The sequence below is a fragment of the Bacillus rossius genome, chromosome 16 (genome assembly GCF_032445375.1).
Source record: "Bacillus rossius redtenbacheri isolate Brsri chromosome 16, Brsri_v3, whole genome shotgun sequence".
Classification (NCBI taxonomy): domain Eukaryota; kingdom Metazoa; phylum Arthropoda; class Insecta; order Phasmatodea; family Bacillidae; genus Bacillus; species Bacillus rossius.
This window is the reverse complement of record NC_086343.1, coordinates 14,486,988-14,510,036: the sequence shown is the minus strand read 5'-3', so window position 1 is coordinate 14,510,036 and position 23,049 is coordinate 14,486,988. Positions and strand designations below refer to the sequence as shown.

Here is a 23,049-nt window from a genome sequence, read left to right as displayed (position 1 = left end):
CGAATGCGCCACTTTCGCTGATGAACGCGATAGGGGGTCACGGCTACCTCATATGATTCAACAAAACTATTTCAGTGTTAGTGAAGCGATCTTAAATAAAATTTATTCCGAGGACATTGCAATAAGAAATCTTACAAATACAATTTTCAAGGTACACAAATTAGCTTAAACGCAAAAAAAAAAGTTTTATCTCAAACAAAGATTGAGTTTTATTAAGAGATTTCTAATCTCCGCTGGAAGCTGAGAGGATATCACAACACGTTGGAAACATAAATATGTCACTGGTGTTGACAGCATAAAAACGGGCCTTCCCCCGAAGCTGCGTTGCAACGCTGTCATTGCGTGATAAAATTCCGGGGTAAAAACGAGGAACTCGACGTAACAGGTGTGTCTATTTGAAATTTAAAAAAAAATGCTTTAAATGTCGCATGATTCTGGCCATGTGAATCCGGCGCAAGAACACGGAAAGATACTTGTTACCCAAATACCAGCAGCTATTTCCAGAAAGGTCAGCTGATTTTATCGCAACTCTGCAGCTGGGAGCAAAGAACAACTTGCAAAAAAAAGTGGTTTAGCTTAACAGAGAAAAAAAAAAGGCTCGAGTGCGAAAAAAACACAGATATTTTTGACACGCCCAAAAAATTCAGCGCGATGTGTTTCCTATGCTTACAAATTTAATTTCAAGAAGTAGCCTACTCTTATAATATTAACCACGGTTCACTACAAGATAAAATAATTTGCAAGTATGTACTCGTTGTATGGGATAACCTTCCATCTACCTCTTCCGCAGAAACAGGTATAATGGACAGAAGACAGCCGTCGAAAATAAAATTCCACCTTGTTAAATGGTTGGTGGTTTTGCGATGACAACCAAAAAGTAATAAAATTTGAGTCAGGTAACGTATCTCAAAAATCGACAGTTCTCAAAAATAGCACTTGTGATTCTCATTTCCCAAATGCCACTTGCATAGCAATACATGAAGATGTTTTTTACGAACACGGTTAGTTCACAAGGAGTTGTTTCAAAAACGTTGACAATAAACGATGGCAGAAAGATACGTGGACCATTGGTACTAAATTGATAAATATGAGACAGATTATACCCACTGAAAACTAAAATACCGATTTTATAGTAAACAGGTTTATGGTAGACTAGCTGAATTACCGGACGTTGCCCAGGCTAAATCACCCCAGGGAAAATCTCGCACTCAGTTAATGGCAGCACTGTAAAATATTTTATGTACTTTTACAAGGATAGTCCTTGGAAACTCAGTTGTCAACGATATAACTTGCAGAACTGCAACGCAGAGATTCGTACCATTTACAATAAATTATACAAAGCTATGCCTTGCAGATACCTTTGGAAACTGAGTTTCAAAATATATTATTTGTATACGTACAACAATTTTGTACAATGTATGTAATAATATAAGTCACATCACTGCCAAGTTTCAAGTCTGTAGTACATCTAATTGAATAACGGGAACATTTTAATCTTTAACGTCCCTACAACCCGCCTTGGTAGCTGATTAAGATCTGAAAGTGAGTAAAGAATTAAAATGTAAAAGATCTCCATGAGAAGCAGAAGACATTAAAAAATGCAATAGCTGTTGCAATGGAGACGTAGAAACCACCAACAATGCAAAAGCTTTCAAAAGTAGGGAAATTTTGATGCTGAAATCCGTAAAATCCTCTCTTAGCGGATGTTTACGTAACTACAGGAATACGCGCGCCAAATTTCAAATCTGTAGGTCTTATAATTCGGGAGGATTCGTGCTGAGTGAGTCAGTGAATGGTATTTTGTTTCACACACACTTAACCATCCCTTTTACACCCCTTTCGAGGTGGTATTTTCTAAAAATATCCCTCCTTAATGCACCCCTTGGAAACTCAAATAATATTTCCTCCAAATTTAAAATCTATAGGTCAATCTGTTTAGGCTGTGCGTTGTCTTTCATTCAGTGTTAGACTTTTATTAAGTAGATTTTTTTTTCCAACAGAAAGGGAGGAGGCCTTAGTGAGAGGTCAGCTCACTTCCCACCAATGGCGATCCGGGTTTGATTGCTGGTGCGATGAAACTACTAAATACGGGTATCTCGCAAGTGTGAAACATGGCGGACGTTTCTGTGAGCTGGTATGTCATTTCAAAGTGCTTTACGTCGCTGCTACGTATCTCGATGTCAATAAGACGGTCTGGGCAAAATAATTTTGTCTAGCGATAGCTCCAAATATGGTTTTATTTATGATTTAACTAATATATATATATATATATATATATATATATATATTAATAAGACAAGATAAGGACTCATAGACACCATTTTGGATTACATTTTCTAGGCCATTACTAACTTTTACCATTTAATATGGGAAGTTTGTTTTCTTTAAAGAATTGTTTATGTTTTAGTGGAATGCATCAAGTTAATAGTAACTGCTGCACATATGTAGCTTCCCAGATGCAGTCACTGGCTTTTATCATTTAATTTTATTTTTGAGAATGACTAGAATTGTAATGTTACTGTCAATAGACTCTATGTTATGGGCTTTTAAAATCTCACATTGCATGATCTCTGCCTTAACGAAGGCAAATTTTCAATACAAAATTTATATATATATATATATATATATATATATATATATATATATATATATATTGCATGTAAAACTGAGGACTAGAAGGTGATAGACTACACATTTTTTTCTCTCTCTTGATGTATATATACATACGCACATTATATATATATATATATGTACACACACAAAATGATATATTTCTTGTGGCCAATCACAAGAGGCATCTTCCTATTGGCTAAGGTGTCAGCCAATCAGCGGATGTCTGTGCTACCATTGGCATCTGTATTGACCAATGATGTAGGGCCTCGTATTATTGGCAGTGTTGGTCGTTAGGATATAAACCTAGTGTGGCTGACACTATAATGACAATGTGAAGAGGCCTTACGTGATTGGGCGCCCCAAGGAACCCCCCGGAAAGTGTACTGAGTCGTCTACAATCAAACAGCTGTTTCTCCAAAACTATTCAAACCGATACGGAGTATTTCTGTTGCTATATTTTCCCCTCGACATCTTTATTTAATGTTTTAATTCACCGAGCAGCGCACGAAAGACCGGCGCGGGCGCAGTCGGGGCCTCGCCGGGGAGATAAATCAGTGTCGCCAACAGGCGGAGAAGACATTGCCCCGCCGCGCCGCCGTGTAGTAGATTGCGGCGTCGTAAAGTATTATATACGGCGTTGTCTGCTCGGCGGCGCCGGCGAAATATATCTTCAACTGGGCAGATCAGTGGACGAGAGGGCTGGGAGCGTGGAATTGGGGGGGAGGGGGAGGGGGACGGAAGATTCATTGCCTCCTTGGGTTCGGGACGCGGTCTGTGCCGCGTTTTCCGAGATTAGTGGCAAGAAAACCAGTGGCGGTAAAAGAATTTTATCCGGAGGGGCTAGGGGATGGTTTTTTTTTTTAAAATACAATAAAATGAGTACTCAGTACACGTGATTGCAATGAAACGTCTTTGGCAATTCAAACGTCGCGTCGACCTGTAAGTATATCGGGAGGGGTAAAACAGCAGAGATAGATAGATAGATAGATAGATAGTGTCATCAAGCTTTGCTATAAAACCTTCTAAATATCTAAGAAAGAAAGTTTTTTTTCTATGTAAATAAAATGTACCGTTTTTAGTTGTGATTGGTAAAATTTTTGCATGACTGATCTGGTCACATACTAGGAGTAAAATCACCACCTACTATACCAGAGATATCCAGGCTGTGCAAAGCCAGCGCAAAGCCGAGTACATCAGCTAGTATGTAATATATGAATAGTTCTCGATGAGAATTTTTTGGGGAGGGGGGGGATAGTATGGATGACTATAAAATCAATCTGACGATGGAGGAAACAAATGGTTTTGGGGGGGGGGGGGGAGTGGGGAGGGAGTGTTGCGCAATTTTCACGGGTCGAATAGCATCGGGGGGGCTCGCACCGAATTTCTTGCTTGCTCCGAAAAAAAAAAAGGTTTCTCTCGCTCTCATATTTACGCTTGTCGGGGCAGGGCTTATAGGGACGAACACAGCCCAACCCCCCTCTCCACTTGCACAGCGGAAAATAAACTTTCCCTCGGCCTTTTCGCGAGCTTATACGTTCCGGGACGATCCTCCGATGTACGGGAAGGGCAAAGGGGTTGCTGGTCGGGGGAAAGGAACCGGGTGTCGGAGTAGAAGAGTAAAAGAAGGGAAAAATGAGAGGGGGGGGGGGCGGCGGCAGGAGATACATCAAGTCCCCGGGGACTTAAGGTCGGGCGTATCGCTTGACGAATTGCCCGCGGATTACCCCGGCTGTATGACACACGGCGGGAGAAGACGGCACAGAAGCAGGAAGAAGACGGAGGTGTGGAGAAGTCTCACACTTCAACCCACGTCTTTTTTTATTTTTCTCTCCCATCCCCAGCCATAACTCCTCGGCGAGAAAGCGGAGTGGCGCTTAACAATTTACCGCCAGACGCAGGACGAGAAGAAAAAAAAAATGGTCGGAGGGAAATAGCTTCCGGGCGATTTGCCGTCGGCATGGAAGTTACTTGCAACAACTCTGTCTGAAATCCCTTCGACTAGTACTTGATTGCCTTGGATCAGCTCTTGTAAGCTCAACAGTCAACACGGTGTACTTGATTACATACTTATTCTCTTCAAGAAACATCAGTCGCATTCCATCACTAACAGCGCACAAGAGAGACAAATAATACAGCCTAGTTGGCTTTAAGTTCTGATCTTGTTTCTTAAAAATTTAATAATGAGTAGGGTCTACTTGAAAATGCATATATTAAATTTATTTATGCATATCATACATAGATAAAATTAGATTTAAACGCTTCCTTTAATGAGCAACCGGGGGTATTGCAAATGTCATAAATTGTAGAGGATTTTATATCTGTATTCTTTATGGTGTCACTGAACTGTGCGGTCATCAGTCTCTTCCAGTCAGAGTTCAATAATCATGCATGGTTTTCTGTCTGGCTTCTCCCTTCTTATAAATTTACTCGTAAGTAATATATCAGAGACTAACAGACGGTTCGATTACGAGAAAGGCAGCGAATCAGTTACTGGATAGCCTACATTTATTACAAAATTATATATATAACTAGCAGACCCGGCCACGCGTTGCTGGGGTTGAGTGATTTCGAAAGGATTTAAAAGACAAAATTTAACACAGATTAACATAACGTTTTCAATTCTATTTTATTATTAAATACTCTGATTACCTTTACTTATAATAAATCACAGTTCATTTTATTATTAAATACTGAAGATAGATATAAATAATTGTAAACACCTGAGAATAAAATCAAAAATAATACAAAAAAAAGCGAGGTTACGTAGTACATTGATCAACGAAAATGTGCACAACATGGAGAAAAATAAAATTGGAATTGAAACGTAGCGCCATCTATGAGATATTTATGTCAGACAGTACAACAGTTGTCTGTAAAAAAATGATTTAAGGCGCCATCTGTTTGAGACTTATGAAACTTACGATTAATAACACCAATCAACATTGATAATCAGTTTATTATTAATTATAAATTATTAAGACCATTAATCGAAATAAAAACTATCCTATCTCTCAAGTTGGAAAAAATTACACATAAATGCCAATTTTCATCGAAATCGGTTGACTTGGTGAAGAGTTCACTGGAAACAAACATCAGTACACTGGATTTATATATATTAAGATTCTACAGGTACTTACGTATATTTCAGACTCAAGAGGCCATTGTCTGGAAAACTATCTTGACTTTCGAGGTTACGCGACTTAGAAGTGATAGTGAGTACCGACGTTCCGCCGTGCATTGCAACTGAGAACTATAATATTCATAATATTTGCCAGATATCTCATTCAGGCGACTAATCACGAGACGCCTCTTCCTATTCGCCCAAATGTCAACCAACTAGAGTATGGTTTTACTGCCGTTGGATGTTGTATCAGCCAATCATGTTGGGACTCGTTTTTTTGGCTGCGTTGGTCGTTAGGAGTTAGACCCTGCGAGGCTGACACCTAAGACATTAGGAAGAGGCCTTTCGTGATTAGCCACGTGGAGGAGACCCTGGCAAGTATACAGAGTCTTCCACTATCAAACTGTACTTTATCCAAAATTATGAAGAAGAAAAAAAGAGGTTACTGTAAGTTTGAATACAGAATTTCCCACGGTATAAGAGACACTAGTTGGTTTATGTCAAACTGCAATGTTCAGCTTATATTTATTTATAAAATTACTTCTTGGACACAAACTGATCCTTCTCCTTCGTATTAAGTGCAGTATACTCCACGATTATAATACGCAATAAGAGAATTTTCATTTGGCTAAGAACCCGATGTGAGAATATTCTTCAGGATGTGACATTAAACTGAGGAGAGTAATTCCAGGTACTTGATTTGAGCAGGATGCAACAGTGCAATATTTGTTGTAGAACACAGCACAGAATCTGGTTCGGGTTCGCAGAGAGACTGCCGCATCTATTATTGGTACATCAGTTAGATGTGTTAATACAACCTTTAAGTCGTCAGTCTATTTTTCAACCATGAAGATGTTTGATGCAATTAAGAGCAAAACGTTACTACAGTCTGCCTTTTTACAAGGTTTAACCATGAAATACATTATGGTAAAAAGTATTTAATGATGTCTCAACTATTTTCTTATAGAAAGTCTTTAGTAATTCCGAAACCAAAGCGTGCTGATGGCCAAAACAAGAAAATCTCTACGTCGTTGTTACTTTATGGGGAGGGGAAGCGAGAGGTATGGCCTGGCGGTGGATTAGATCGGCGGTTTCAGCGGCTTGCTTACGGCCGGATCCACGAGCACAGGTCAAGAACAGCTCTACGTGGTTGTTACTCTATGGGGATGAGACGCGAGAGGTATGGCTTGGCGGGGCGGATTCGATCTGCTTGCTTAAGGCCGGATCAGCGATCACAGGACAAGAACAGTTCTACGTGGTTGTTACTCTATGGGGATGAGACGCGAGAGGTATGGCCTGGCGGGGGATTCGATCTGCTTGCCTCAGGCCGGATCCGCGAGCACAGGACATGGTTGTTGCTCTGCGGGGGAGGACTTGCCTGGTGGCAGACTTGAGCGGCGGCTGCAGCGGAGGCGGCGGTGGCGGCGGCGACGACGGCTCGTCGTCCTGCGAGTCCCTGGGGCGGCGGCGAACCGCCGTCACCGTGGCCACGGTGTGCTTGAAATTCAGCTCCACGCTCACGTTCCACGCTCCGGAGCTGGCCTCGGCCCCCAGCAGCCGCAGCCCCGCCTTGACGCGCGCCCTGCGACCAACCAACACACGCCTCGGTGAAAAAAACAACAACAAAAAAACACGTTAGTGCCAGGGGCGTAGCCAGGGGGGGGGGGTTAGGTGTTCAAACCCCCCCCCCCCCAGCACCAAATCTTTAATTTCTTATTCATCATTCAAACAAATTTCATATTAAAATTAATAAAATTTACCATTACAATATTAAAATTTAAGTACCGAAAACTGATAAAATAGCACTATTTTACACCTTAAAATCCAAATTTTCCCGGGGGAGGACCCCCCCGACCATCGCTTTAATACGGGGGGGGGGGGCATGCTTCTTAATACCCCCCATACACAAATTCTGACTACGCCACTGGTTAGTGCCACAATTAATCTCTGGATATGGGTGCTCACATAGTTGTATACGTATATATTTTGGCCTGTACGCATAAAATAAGCAGAAAACTTTAAAATATATATAAAAATAAATAAATTCCACGGAACAATGATTTTACGTTTATCAATCCCGTTTACACAGTCAAGATTTTGGAAGCTCAAACAGGCCCCATCAGTGAGGTATTTCCAGGTCGCCCGGGCCACCCTACCTCTCTCCATTGGGATCTACACCCGTAGGGGGAGCGTGGGGGATCTGCCCCACACAGGATATGCAAATTAGGCGATTAATCACTGTCACCCCCCTTCCCCTGTAACATCATTAAATCATGACCAAACAATTAAATAAATAATGATTAATGGGCTTAGCCCCTTGGGGGGAGTGGTGAGTGGGGGAGGGGAGTTGTATAGGAGCGGGGTAAGGAGACGTGGTGTCAGGAAGAGGGGGAGGGGGAAGCGAACAATATAAAATATGATTGATGACCCACAGGGGGAGAGGGGATGACAGTGATTAATTACCTAATTTGCTTATCCTTGGTGTGGGGCAGAACCTACACGCTCCTCCTACTTACACCCGTGCCCAAGACTCCAATCCAGAACCGGGGACGCACCACAACGCCGAAATACCACAACGCCAAATGTACAATACGCCGAAAACCATAACGCCGAATGCCAAATTGACTACCTACAATGCCGACATCGACAGCTAGAAAACTGCTGTGTACCACAACGCCGAAATACATTAACGCCGAAAAATGTCATTGCAGGACTGTCACAAAGGTTAGGTTAGGTTAGGTAAGGTAAGGTTAGGTTAGGTTAGGCTAGGTTAGACTAGCCTAGGTTAGGTTAGGTTGTGGTACATTTTTCGGCGTTGTGGTACACAGCAGTTTTATAGCTGTCGGCGTTGCGGTCAATTTGGCATTCGGCGTTGTGGTATTTCGGCGTTTTGGTAACGACCCCCCAGAATCCTTCGCACCGAGAGGGGAAGAGAACAAGAAGCACGCCAACTTGTGCGTCGACTTCCCGAGTCGAAAGGGGGAGAAACGTGTTCTTCTGGTCGGGCCGAGACCGCTGCGAGCCAACGAGCCAAAACTCTGCGCGCACGACTCCCCGGCGCCACGAGTTCCACGAGCAAACACGAGCCCGGGTGGGAACCAGAAGCTGGAGACACGCTGTGCTAAGTTCGCCCGCCTCGTCCCCAGATGGCAGTGGAAGCACCAGAGATGAGGTTTGCATACGTCATTACAACTTCTGAGACATCTGCACTGTTAGAAACTATGAGTAATGCACGGAACATTTTTTTTTTTTAACGAAGAACGCACCTTCATGATAAGTTAAGGGTTGTCCATGCCTGGTTTAAAAAAATATTGTTCATTAGAAAATAGAGGATAATGCTAGTTACAAATCATCCATTACTGTTAAAAAAAATTATACTACGGCGTCGCCATCTTCGCATCGCGCCGTCGCGCTGCTGTGACTCCAGCACAGGTGTTTTTAGCGCGTCGAAGCGAGAGACGACATGTCCGCCTCGAACCTGTGACTTCACTCTGGGTCTATGATGACAATGACCTCCAGGTTAGACTCCACGATCCTGTGCATACTCTGGCAAATGTCACCTGTTCATTGGCTACTGACTTGTGAGGCGTCTCAATTGGGAGACTCATGATTAGAGACTGGAAACATTCGCGCTTTGGATGACTTCTAGGATAGACTCCACAATCCCATACATACTCAGGCAAATGCCACCTGTTTATTGGTTACCTACTCGCGACACGTGTCAACTAGGACGCTTGCGATTCGATACTTTTTTAGTTAAAGGTTCTTCTTTGGCTCAAAGTCCTTCAGATAAACTGTGAGCCAATCAGAGAAGCAATATAAAGGTACAGTTGTTTGGATTATAGCATATCGTGAAATAAATTCACGAATTTTTCCGGTCTAAGAATGCACCTTCATGATAAGTTAAGGGTTGTTCATCCCTGGTTACAAAAAAAAAAATTATTCATTTGAAAATAACGGATAATGCTGGTTACAAATCATCCATCACTGTTAAAAAAATTATACTAACGAAAAACGAAATATTTAGGGAACTTCATAAATGTATCGTAAATTTCGTAAATTTACAAGTACAAGGTTCACTTACTTTTGCTATTAATCCACAAGAATAATCTTGGTAAACAAGCAAAACGTTTAAAAACCGGTTAAGACTACGTAGTTTCTACGATGTTCCTGCTATCCGAAATAACGAAAAATTATTAGTTTTTTAGGGCGATTTCTTTGTTTAATATCCTTAAATTTATATTAATTTAGAACCGTACATGTATCTTCGAAAATTCACAGATATCTTACTAAATACGAACGAAATCACAAAGAATCATCTTGAGGCATTAACCAAAACCTTCGAGAACTTTCCACAATTTCAACAAAAAACACACACTTTCCTCGGGCCTGTTTATGCAGTTTACATCGAAAAATAAACTCTACTCACAGTTACCTGTGACTGTAGGTAGGTAACTGCTCCCCTGATGATGGCGACTGCAATTTCGACCCAAACCGTCGGTGAATTATTCGCCAAAGGGACACGGCTACAAACCAGTAGCCAAGGGACTTGGTTCTTGAATTTCCAATCGTGAACCCACCTTTGGTGACATACATACTGGCCGCAGCCTGCTAGGGTCCCCGCTCGCCTCCTGCACGCAGCCTCCATTCCTATCTCCCGATCCTTCCAATTCTCTCCCCCAACTTCGATCTTCCCTCCTCCAACACGGACCCCTAGACCGCTGCCACGATCTTGTCGGTCAGGGGATGGAGGAGGACAGAGGCCAATGTTATGCAAATGCACGCAGTTCGCTTTGGGTTTTCGGGGGCCCGGTCCGAACTGATTCCAACTTTGGCTTCACCCTTGAGAGCGACCGGTGAAACCGTCTCCGCGGCAAATGCAGTCAAGCGCCAATGGCGAGGCTTTCCTCGCAGAAACTGTTCTGATTTCTCCTTACAATGCAGACTGTACGAACACACAAAAAAAGGACAGTTTTTGATACGTTATCAAGGTAGCAATTAACAACATTTTTAGTACAAGCCACACATACAGAACGCTTCTCTTGGAGTTATAAACAAATAGGTAAACGCCTTATCCCTTACTTTTTTTTTTTTGGAGAAAAATACGCCAGACTAATAATGTGGGTGAATTCTCAAAGAGAAATTATAAACATTAATAAAATTACAAAACGAAACACTAAGAAATTAATGTTTACGCTTAAGGTACCCGACCACAGTAATGGTTGAATTTGTGGTAGTGAGGCGGAATAAGTCCGTGGCTCGCCGGTGCTAATAGCGTGGTATCGCTGTGAACTTCTCGTCGTGCGTCCGACAAATATGAAATATGAGTGGTAATCATAACATTGCATAACTGCAGTGGCGCATATCCAAAGAATTGTATTATATAAAAAATTCCCCATTAAAATAATCATTTAAAGAAAGTTTAATTTCTGAACGTGCGTGGCGGCCAAACACCCAAGACTTTTTTTTTTTCCCCGGTATCAATCATGTCGTTATGGTACTGGTGGTGGAGTTTTGGTTTCTGCAAACCTGTTCTGTCGTCCTTTCTTCCGCTCGTTCTCCCTCAGCGCACGCGCGAACAGGCCCGGCTGGCGTTACGCCCTGTAAACCGCAAGCCCTTCGACGATGCCCCTATGCTTCTCTTGATTCTCGGCCCAGTCCCCCCTCCCCCCAACTCACTCTCCCCGTGGTGCCCACGCAGGCTTGGGAGACGAATCGAGTCCATCCATCGGCGGCGAGAATGTAAGGACTTCCCCCCTCTCCCCTTCCCCGGAGGAAACAAGGCCGAGTGCTTGGCAGGGAAATGGCTAGGACTTGAAGGGGTCTTGCGCGGGTAAACAGCCTCCCCGATGGTGAGTGGGCGAAGGGGGAAAAAAAAAATAAAGAGCTAGGTTAGCCGAGAGGGGGGGGGAAGGACTCCCTTGAAGAGTTCGGTGGGGGGGAAGGGCTTTTCCCTTGGAACACTCCGCTTTCATTTACATTGCCGGCATGCTGAGAGGGTTGGGAGAGAGTCTGCGCCCACTCTGCTGCACCACCACCAATGCGCCAGTCACTCCTTCTCTGTCCGTCAGCATTTTGCATGGGGAACCCCACCCCCCCTTGTCTCTTCCTCTTTTTCTCTCTCTCTCTCCATCTCTCCTTCTCTCTCCGCCCTCCTCTTTCGCCGACCACTCCGCCTCCACGCCCCCGCGTATAGGGACCGGCAAGAGAACTGGGGTTGCATTAGCTCGCTGCTCCGCTAACTCCGGGCCCATCTCACCCCCCCCCCCCCCCCCCGAAGAGTGATGGACCAGGCCCATGGACCAGGTCATCCTGGCCGGAGCTTCGGCGAGCGACCGCCTTCCCACGGGCTTGTGGCGAGGGGAGGGGGTGTTGTTTGTAGGCGGGAAGCGGGAGAAATACTTTCTACGATGATCTTTCCCGTACCATAATCCAAAAAAAAAAAAAAAACGAAACCATTGAAAAAAAAAAAAACTCATAGAAAAACTGCGCAGGCAGTCTGATTTCAATTTTGTTTTGTGTTTCTTAATCATCAAAAAATTCACCTTTTTAATTTACTGATTGATTAATTCGATGTATATCTTTGGTTCGATCCCGGAGCGATACAAAAAAGTTAATTTCAGATTTAAAAAATATATATTTGTTTAGGTTAACATTGAAGTGACATGTTCAAGGGGGGGGGGGGAGACAAAAAAAATTACAAATAAAAAATGATTACGTAAATCCTACACGGAAATTACTAACGTTTCTCTATTTCTGCAGTTTTCTTAGAAGGTGAAGCGAGTCCTTTGCATGCCTTGACACGTGTTTTTAATGGCAGTTTTCCACACGACAGTCGATTAACAAGCAAACGTCCAATCAGTAGAGACCTGCAAAATTCGCGGTTTCGATGGCCTTCAGTGGTTGGCAAGGTGAACCAAGTTGGTAGCCAGGCATGTCTATTCAAGAGTCAGGCGCGTAATCAGTAGAGACCGGAAAAAATTCGCGGATTCATTTCACGATATGCTATAATCCAAACAACTGTACCTTTATATTGCTTCTCTGATTGGCTCACAGTTCAGCTGAAGGACTTTGAGCCAATTAAAAAACCTTCAACCAAAAAAGTATCGAATCGCAAGCGTCCCAGTTGACAGAGTCAATAGCCAATGAGCAGGTGACATTTGCCCGAGTGTGTAGGGGATTGTGGAGTCCATCCTAGAGGTCATCCAAAGCGCGAATTTTTCCTGTCTCAAGTAATCAGCGATCAGGCACAGCCAATCGTTGGCCAGGCACCTCCATTCTGTGGCCAGACACCTCCAGTCAGAGGGCAAACTCGTCCAGACACGTTGGGTGAGTGAAACATCCGGAACTGTGTTGTAGTGTTCCACGTGCGGGTGAGTAGCGCGAGACATTGCGTTCTGTGATTAGTTGAGTTTTTTGAAGTGAAACTTCTAATGCGACTTCCAACAAGGTTGCGTTAAACGTTTAACGCTACCATGGAGGGGGTATGAAAGCACTGTTGCGTTAAACGTTAAACGCTCCTGGGGAGGGGGAATAGAAAGAGACAGAGCGAGAGTGAATGCGTGGCACTCGGAACGCATGCGCGTAGTATACCTGTTACAGGCCAGCGCGAGCATTAGCAACGAGTAGCAATCCCATTGTAAATGTTATAGATTTGGATATTTCTCCACTCAAAAATGATAATTAAAAGATGCGATCAATAATGAATTGTAAGCAATGTTAATAAAGTTTGTCTTAAAGAAACAATATGATTTCACTAAAAATCAATTTCTACCCCTTCCTATTTTCATTTCCACATTACGAAGTTTCACTTCTTCCGCGCGGAGGGACTCCACGCACTATTTTTTTCAGGTACACGCCCATTGTCCGCACACGTATCAAAGCAATAATTTTGTGCGGAAACAAAACGTCTTCTCGGAACGTCCCGACCAAATAAGGCAACGGATTCTCTTTGCAGACGGCCGCCAGGTACGAGGAAGAAACCGTTGGCGCGGGCATACCGTTCTGCAGTAGAATTAGCATACAATTTTTTCTTCAGTAAAACATAACTGAACCTGCGGATTTGTTCTCAAAAGACGCCGTAAAAGATGGTGTTGAATATTTGTGATAAAAATTTCTTAACTCTTCCCGAGGAAGCGAATGCTGTACAAACACAAAATAAAAAATTACTATTTGCAAGAAAATAGCTAACTTTCAAAAACGATACTCCTTAGCGGCAGTTGTTTTTTTTCTTCTTCAAGTAAATGGTTATTACGCAGGTGAAAAATTTTTGCACGAGATCGAGAAGGGAAATTTTCAGGAAGGGAAAAAAAAAAATTCTTTCTCTCGTCTCAGCCCGGATGGGGCTGCCGAGATAAACTCTTGGTTGCGAACATTCAAGACGTTGAGGGGGGCGGAGGCGGGGGAAGAAGAAAAGCAATTTGAAGTAAGTTCGCCGCACTGCTAATGGTCCATTACCGCCTAGGAAGTCGACTGCAGCGAATCTCCCGCGGGCCACGAAAACCAGACAAATTGGAACTGTGATCCGTACTCGGTACCCGGAGCCCTTGGGAATTTCCATCTGCGTAGTTGGCATTATGAAAAGGGGGGGGGGAGGTGGGAGGAGGCCGCCCCCCTAAGGCACCATTTACCTACACCGTAGCAAAATCCCGTGCGATTATCGTATAACAATAATGTAGTATGTAGCAGAAAAGTATCCAACGATGCACGGAAAAAACCTTTTCTGTACTTTATAAAAAAAAATATATCCTTTGGATACCAGTTGCCAAGAAAGATATTGTAACTTTATACACGTGGCAATGGTTATTTTTTTTTTGCCCATATGAATACATTTTCTCCTCGAGATTACACTGAATATTTGGTACGAAAATTAGCGAATAATATTATTATATTTTAATTGGTATTGCATTCAAACATTATTTTTTCAAGCCATGGAAAAGTTATAGAATTTTCAATAATTTGACTTTATTTTGTTTATTTTTCTTATTAATGTGCGCAGTTAATACTGGGAAGCTATTCAGAGAACGGTTTACAAATAACTTTAACTATTGGAGGTATCAGGCAAACACAAAGCATAAACGCCCGGGTAAGAATCCGAACCCAGTGTTATTGCGAACACTGTTTTGTAGTGATAGAGTTGCTTTCAAATAAATTTCAAATTTACAAATACCTGTAATTTTACATTAATATTTCTGTTCCATTAAAAAAAATCAGCAGCCAATGGATAATCGACATCGACTTACGTGTGTACGAGAGTATGGAGTTCATCCTAAAGCCAGAAAATTAACGTTAATATCGCACTAATCGTCCAATCAGACGCCGATCCGCGGAGGAACAGCTGACTTCTCTAGGGGTCGTTCTGGGCTGTCAAAAACGCGACGGACGCGACGCGAATAAAATAATATCCTAGGCCAAACAACTTTAGAGACACTCGTGACACCAGTGAGAGAAAAAAAAAATATTCGCCGGGTGCGACAAACTTTCCGACTAGAAAGATCTCTTTTATTTTTTTAATTTTCATGGCGTTACGGGCGTGACTTAGTTTTGGTACTATTAATATTAAATTATTAATTAATAAATTTATTTTTCAAAAACATTTTTTTAAACTTTGTTTACGCACAACGATTTTTCCAAACGAAAGTTAATTGTTGGATTCGTAATATTTACTACAAAAAAAATTAAAAAAAACGTGTAAAAAATTATTTGCTGTACGAGTAATGGTCAGAATCATTTAATTTGTCGCGGAGGTAAACAAATTTCAATCACGTCATATTGTGCTGTCGCTTTGCGTGTCCATCGCGTTGTTGTGATTCCATAATAAAGATACGGATACGTTTCATCCGTGCGTTGTGTGCGTTGTTAAATCATAGGTATATTTTAAACCGACTGCTTGCATAGTTACGCTATCAAGGGGAAAAATTTATTTACATTATTCTCAGCTAGAAACAGTGCCAGCATAGGCATTGTTGAATTGATAAAAGGTTCACTCGAATCTCACCAACATGAGTTTTTTTCTCTGACATCTTTTTAACTGAAGTTCCAGCGAATATGAAAGAACCATTCAGAAAACCAAAAAAATTGTACGTGATCAGCACTGATGAACGTTCCACAATGCCATTTATTTGCAAAACCCAAAACTTACCGTCCTGCGGGCTAAATTCGAATCGATTGCAAAGAAGTTAAATTTTTTACAAAAAATTTTTTATTTGAGTGTTTTGTATTATTTACAAAACTGTATATATTAATAAAAAAAACAAGCAACGAAATACAATTCAAACGAAACTACATTAATTTAAGGCACACAAAACATTTTTTTCAACAGTTGCATCATCTGTACTGACCGTTCTAAGGCATAATTTAGATTGATGATTATCAAATTGTGATTACAAGATAATTAAAAAATAAATGTTTGACGTATACGAGATAGTCCTGGTTATTTAATTAAAACACAAAAAACCCCTCCCCCAACTTCAACACCCCCCCCCCCCCCCCCCCCCAACCCGTTTATCGGTCGCTGTAGCCTTTCAACTGGTGACTAAAGCAGCTCCAATTCCAAACAAATATCTCAAAGGACACCTGTAGGATTTCTCCCGCTCCGTGTTTCGCGGGCCTTTGAATACTTGATCCTCGAGCATAACTTCCCGCCATTTCCATAATCGCGCCTGGGCGGTTCCCGCGCGAACAGGGAAGTGAAAACGGTTGACAGACAGCGGCGGAAATGTAATTTCAAACGCCACTTGCCACCTCGCGCGAGCAGAATGGAAATCTTGAGACGTAGGTGCACACAGTAAATACAATCGGCAAAATAGTGGTATTTTTGAAATAACGCAGATCTTGAAAATCGCAAAAAAAAAAAAAAAAAAATCATTTTTCATATAATTTTAACCACAAAAATATTTATCGGTAGTAATAAACAGGCGAATACTGCCGAGTGATAGCTTTCATTTGACACAACCAAATGTAATTATCAATGAATTTGTCAACTGAAATATAGGATGGATTTTCAAACGTTAAAGTATTGCACGTGTTTTTTTTAGTCCACTAACAATGTTTACAGAAGTTCAGCAATACAAATTTTTGCCGTATGAAATGAATATTTCGTTGTCCGATTGCAGTCCCTGATTCAGCGAAGGCATAGGCAGTCATTTGCCACTACCAAAACAGTAAAAAAATAAATACTACGTTTGTAACACATCAGCGAACAAACAAAAATAATTTAAAATTAATTTTAAAATTAATGTGTTTATTTGTGAGGTAGCTGATTGTTTTTATAATTATAAGATAATATATGTAATTATGTAGGTACTATACGGATATAAATTATTTACGTACTTGTAAACTGAGAACGTTCAAGTAAACGAAATATTTTCGGTGTTTATACAGTGAACAGAATTTTCGTTTAAACTACACTGTAAAATTATTTTGTACTTTTACAAAGATATATCCTTGGAAACTCATTTGCCAATGATATAACTTGTACAACTACAAGGTGGAGCTTTGTACCACTTGTAATTTTAAAAAGCTCTGCCTTGCAGTTTTACAAGTGATGTCGTTGTAAAATGAGTTTCTAAGGATTTACTTTGTAAAAAGTACAAAAAGGTTTTTACAGTAAACGAGTTAACGAAATATTCACCTCAAATAAACGAAGTGTTCTTCATAATTTCATATAACTGAGAGTTAGAAGAGGCAACACAGTATTTTGTCTTCAGCAAGCAATCTACTATTATCTTTGAAAGATTTGTGCAATGGGAGTGCATGTCGTTTTATCGTGTTTTTGTCTCGTTTCAACTGTTGTGCTGAATTTTTTTGGGTTCAATATTTTTGTTCTGTCATCATTTGTGTTTTTTTTCGTTCTCTTCTGTTTTGTAAAACTATTGTGTTTGTTTCGTCTTTCGTTTTGTTTTGTTTTTGTCTCATTTCAACTGTTATGCTAATTTTTTTGGGTTCAATATTTTTGTTCTGTCATCATTTGTGGGTTTTTTTTTTCGTTCTCTTGGTCCATTTTCTTTGTTTTTCTTTGTTTGTTGACCATATTCCTGTTATGGAATATTATGTGGTGTTTATATCCTGTTGACAACAGCAATTTTTTTTGCTTAAAATGTGTTTTTGTCTTTTGGGTATTTTTTAGTTTTCTTCTACAGAAAAAAAAATTCTCAGCAATGGCGTACATCCAAAAGCTTACATCAAGTCAAGCAATCTACTATCTGTAAAAAAACGGGTCTGTTTTATTTTTATAATGGTGTCAGGGCATTTACTATAGAAGTCCGTTGTCAGGTAAATTTTTTCCTATAGACCCACTTCGTAAATATTTGCTCGCTAAAAAATCTGGATTCATGGCGGGAGAGATGGGAACCAAAATGCTCATCTTGGTTTCGACAGTTATAGGTCATAACAATTTTATACCACGTAATTTCTCAGAATTTTCTTGGTTAAAGCACTTTATACAGTTAGAAGGTCCTAAAGTTAAAGGTGACTGGCTGCTACATATAGTTTTCCCTTTACCCTTGGAGTCTTTGTTTTTTTTGGTTGAATTCGCTTTTGGGAATTAATATACAACTTTAACGATACTGTCAATATTGGAAACCTCTTAACCTGCGATCTTTGCCCTAACGAAGGCAATTTTTCAGTATTAAACGATGATAAACTGTTATGGTATTAAATTGGTTGGGAAAAATAAAGTGGCATATTTGGTGACGAATATTTTTCCACAGGGGGAAAGAAAATAGTTGTCGAGCCTGTTTATCATTGCGTTAAATACTTTTTTTTTTTTTTTTTGGAGTTTTTAGGAGTTGTATTACGCGAAAATTTCTGGTCCCTTAACTAAACTAGTACAACTTTTTTTTTTACGTGATAACGTCTTATAAATCGATGAACGCCGGCTACATGCACGAAAATTTGTCACGTTCCGCCTGAGCCGAGCGTGCAAGAACCGGCCAACAACCGTGCGAGAAAATCTTCTATAATATCAAACAGGTTAAGGCGGGCTTTTCAACTAATTGTTCGTGATTATATTTAAACAAATTATTTAAATTAAATTTTGCAAATAAAAACTGGAAATAATATTTGAAAATTAAAAAAAGTATGCAATTATTCATCAGTGTTTTCTTATGACGTTATCACGTAAAATTATCGTCCGTAAACCGACTTTACAGACAACCCTCCCTTTTTTTTACAGCGTAGTGAACACTCAAGCCACCCGGGTTGTGTTCTTGACGCGCGGGAAGGCAGCCTCCCCCTCCCCACCCCGTCTTCCTGCAGCCACCCCTTCAGACTTCTTGGTCCCCACCGTTTTAACAACCGGAATAATTTATAACCGCCGTAATTACGTCGCCAGAGGCCCTCTCTCCCCGACGTAATTGTAATTGCGAAGAGACGCCGCCGCGGCAAAATGCTTCCTCCCCGCCCCCCCCCCCCCCCACCCTGCGGGCTCTTACATCTGCAGGTCGCTGGTCTCCCAGGCACGTCAGTTCATCACAAAAATTGCACGAGACCATTTTTTTTTTTACGTCTAACATCTCAGCTCTCGGTGTACGGCACAGTTGGCAGGAGCAATTTTGGCGAATGGAACGGAAGTCGACTGGAACGGAAATGTGTAACTTACGGTGCTGCCCCTGTGGAAGTCTCGTGAAATCTCTAAAATATGACGGAACCCCGCTGGATTTATATATATATATTTATATACATATGTAAAGAAATCCATTTCGCTCATGTGCGAACTCTTTTCTTTCAGTTTGTCTTTGGTGCGATATAAACAAAGCCTACGAAATATTGTGACATTTAATTAAATGAAAAGTGAGAGTGGGTTATGATTATTGTGAACAATATACTTTATTGAAGAGAATATTATACATATATTTGAAAAAAAAGAAAAAACCTAAAACAAGGGCTTTAAATGTTGTTTCTTTCGTTAAATAGAGAAACACAATTACGTCTTTGTTTCATTTTACCAATTAACCAAGAGTGAAATATTATATAGGCTATATATAGTCTACGAGACCATCGCAGTTTATACCGCGCATAGGCATTAAAACAATAAATCTTTACAATTGAACAACTATCCTTTAATCCTTTATGTTATAATTTATAATCATAACAGAAATAATGGCACCTTAAAAAATATATTAGAATCACGGTATTGCAATTTTGACAACCCTTAATTAATATTGAAATATAGAGAATATACAGTGTAATATCACGGATGTAAAAAACTCGCGCAAGTGATGATAATTACGAAGACTTGAGCGTCTTATTGTACTCATTATATTACACTAAGTGAATATCTGTTGGAAATTATGTGCCAGAACAATAAATGTAAGGTGGATATCGAATTAAACTCTTTGAAATAACCCTTGAAAAAAAAATATAACGAAAAATATAGGCAGTCATGGGGACTGTCGACAGAAGTGAAAACTTAAAACTTTGTTTTTAAATGTGTAATATGACATCATTTCTACGTCAAATGTACGTAAGAAAATGATTTTGGTGTTATATCACTAGCTTGTCAGTGAGACGAGCCCATAAGTTTTGCCCCATACAAAAAAATCGCTCAATGCGGCTAAAGAAATTTAATTTTCACTTCAAAAACAATATGCGCGAGACATGGCTGTCGTCGCATGACCTTCCACAGTAGAAATGCTTGAAAAGCCCCTTTGTCTTCTGAATCAAAACCCAATCCACAAGCACTCACTTCTGCAATCACATTAATTTTACTCGCGACGGAGCAAACTACATAATCAAATATACGTCTTCATCACAGTCGGGAGCAACCCAAACTGACACACGCAAAGGGACGGTAGGTACTCTGGAAGAAGAAGAAGAAGAGCGAGGTCTTCAGCAAACTGTCGCACGAGTCTACAAACTCCCATCAGAGAACGTTGGGGTTGGGTTTGGTGGGGAGGGGAGGGGGTAAATATAAGGGGGGGTGGCAATCAAACTAATTACATAATTAAAACCCCTTTTTAAACACCAAACCGGTTCGAGGCGCGCGCGACACCCACTGATAAAATCACCAGCAGAGTTTGCAGTTAACGAGAGGGAAGCAAACGAGACATTGGTTACATTCAATATCGAACACGGAATTCTCTCTGCGCCAATGAAAGGAAGGCGTTTAATTAATCGGGCAGCTAATTAAGGCGCCGGCTCTCTCTCTCTCCAGAGTTTGCGCAGCTCTGGGTGTGTCGTCCTTCCTCCTGCTTTCAGGCGGGGAGACTCTGGATGCACGGTTTGAAAAGCCCAAGGGATGATATACAAAAAAAATGGTAGGAGGGAGCAAGTCGCGTGTCAGACCCCCTTCATCTGTTAATCAAATCTGTCTGTAGCCGGGATCCATTAGCGCTGGGAGACGCTTCGCAGCGGGTTCTTATCGACCTGACCGCCACACACGCACGCACTCGGGGGTGAGTTGGGGGGTGCGAGAGACGCCAGGCGTCTAAAGTGGGTTAGCGACGTCGCGACGACTCGTGTTGTCGTGTTTGCCCCCCCCCCCCCCCTCCATGAGCACGAGTTGCGTGCGCGGACGCCGAGAGGTGAGGTGGGAAAAGAAAATCCGAAGCATAATGAACACAATGTTTCTGAAACTTTTAAAAAACAATGTTTCTGAAACATTACCAAAACAACGTTTCTGAAACATAACGAAAACAATGTTACTAAAACATTACCAAACAATGTTATTGAAACATTACGAAAACGATGTTTCTGAAAAATTATGAAAACAATGTGTCTGAAACATTTCCATTACAATGTCTCTGAAACATTACCAAAAATGTGTCTGTAACATTACGAAAACAATGTTTCTGTAACATTACGAAAACAATGTTTCTGAAAAATTACCAAAACAAAGTTTCTGAAAAAATACAAAAAAAAAATTCTGAAACATTACGAAAACAATGTTTCTGAAACAAAATTATCACAATATTTATGCGACATTGCCGGAACATTGTTTTAGATACGTTGATGACATATTGCGAGGAAAAAAAAAAGAAGGATATTGCATAAATGTATTTGGAACATTGCTCACTACATGAGCTATCGATAATAGGCTATCTCATGATAGGTAAGAGACAATTTGATGGTTCGATATCCTACCCCGTGCCATTACTCGAATTAATTGATGAACAGCACCGAGTCAAAAGTACTAAGGTGGTTCGATGAAAATATAAAAAAAAAAAAACCTGATCGCTGCAATAAATTCAGTGCGTGATCGCGATATTTAAAACCCTGACCTTATGCTTAACGCACAAAGAGCACGTGTCATCATCTAAAGTCGGGTCCAAAGCTGGGGTTTAGTAAGATTTTAAAATTTATTTCTGCGAATGAAATGGTTCGATAGTCGTAGCGAACGTGCTACTCTATGCGCGTGATGGTGGCAAGCCGCTTTTACTATTCCGGCAGCGGAAAGTACATTTTTCCTATATTTATCACGTTCGGCAATATCTTTTTTTAAATTTCGTGCCCTAGGCCCAAATTTCGTATTATAAGTTCAATTGCAATTGTCCGGTAACAAAGTTACATGTTACATATCACTGGAGAGTACTGATGGACTAGCTTACTTTTTTTTAAAAATTTTTTTGACGTGACATATTTGAATTAATGAGTGCAAATAAAAGCAAATTTATCAATTAAATTGTAGATTTCATCACTCCTTCTTTGTATCCATACAAAATAGTGATAATTCAATAAAAATGATTCAATTTTATTCATGAAAGTATGCAATAATTTCATCAATGTTTTGTCATGACGTTGCCACGTTAAACTATCGTCCGTAAAACCGACTTTACAGACAACCAATTTGATTTTACATGTGAAAAAAAAAAAAGGGGACTAGGAGGTCAAGAATCTTAGTTCTCTCGTCAGACGATGTAGCGAAGTCCCCGTCGGCCTTCATAGCTCGCGCTGCGTGACCGAGCGACCTGAGGCGCTATCGATTTATCGACCCAGGAGCGAGGTCTGACCCTGCCTTCGAGAGGCGTCCCGGAGCGCGCGCGCCTCTTCGCGAGACGGCGCGTGGACTCTGCAGGCGCGCAGTTGGGTCACGTTCCGTTACTTGCGGTCACGCGCGCCGGGGACGCACCGCAACGCCGAAATACCACAACGCCGACAGCTAGAAAACTGCTGTGTACCACAACGCCGAAATAAACTAACGCCGAAAAATGTCATTGCAGGACTGCCACAAAGGTTAGGTTAGGTTAGACTAGGTTAGGTTAGACTAGGTTAGGTTAGACTAGGTTATACTGTGTTGGGTTAGACTAGGTTAGGTTGGACTAGGTTAGGTTAGACTAGGTTAGGTAAGACTAGGTTAGGTTAGACTAGGTTAGGTA

General features: G+C 41.1%; 1 protein-coding gene across 1 annotated transcript in view; it reads right to left on the bottom strand.

The window, feature by feature from the left end:
* LOC134540314 (transmembrane protein 132E) overlaps positions 1 to 23,049 on the bottom strand; it is a 140,940-nt gene that overhangs the window by 104,527 nt on the left and 13,364 nt on the right. The window contains 1 exon segment of the mRNA XM_063382975.1: positions 7,167 to 7,316. Coding sequence (XP_063239045.1) covers positions 7,167 to 7,316 — 150 coding nt within the window.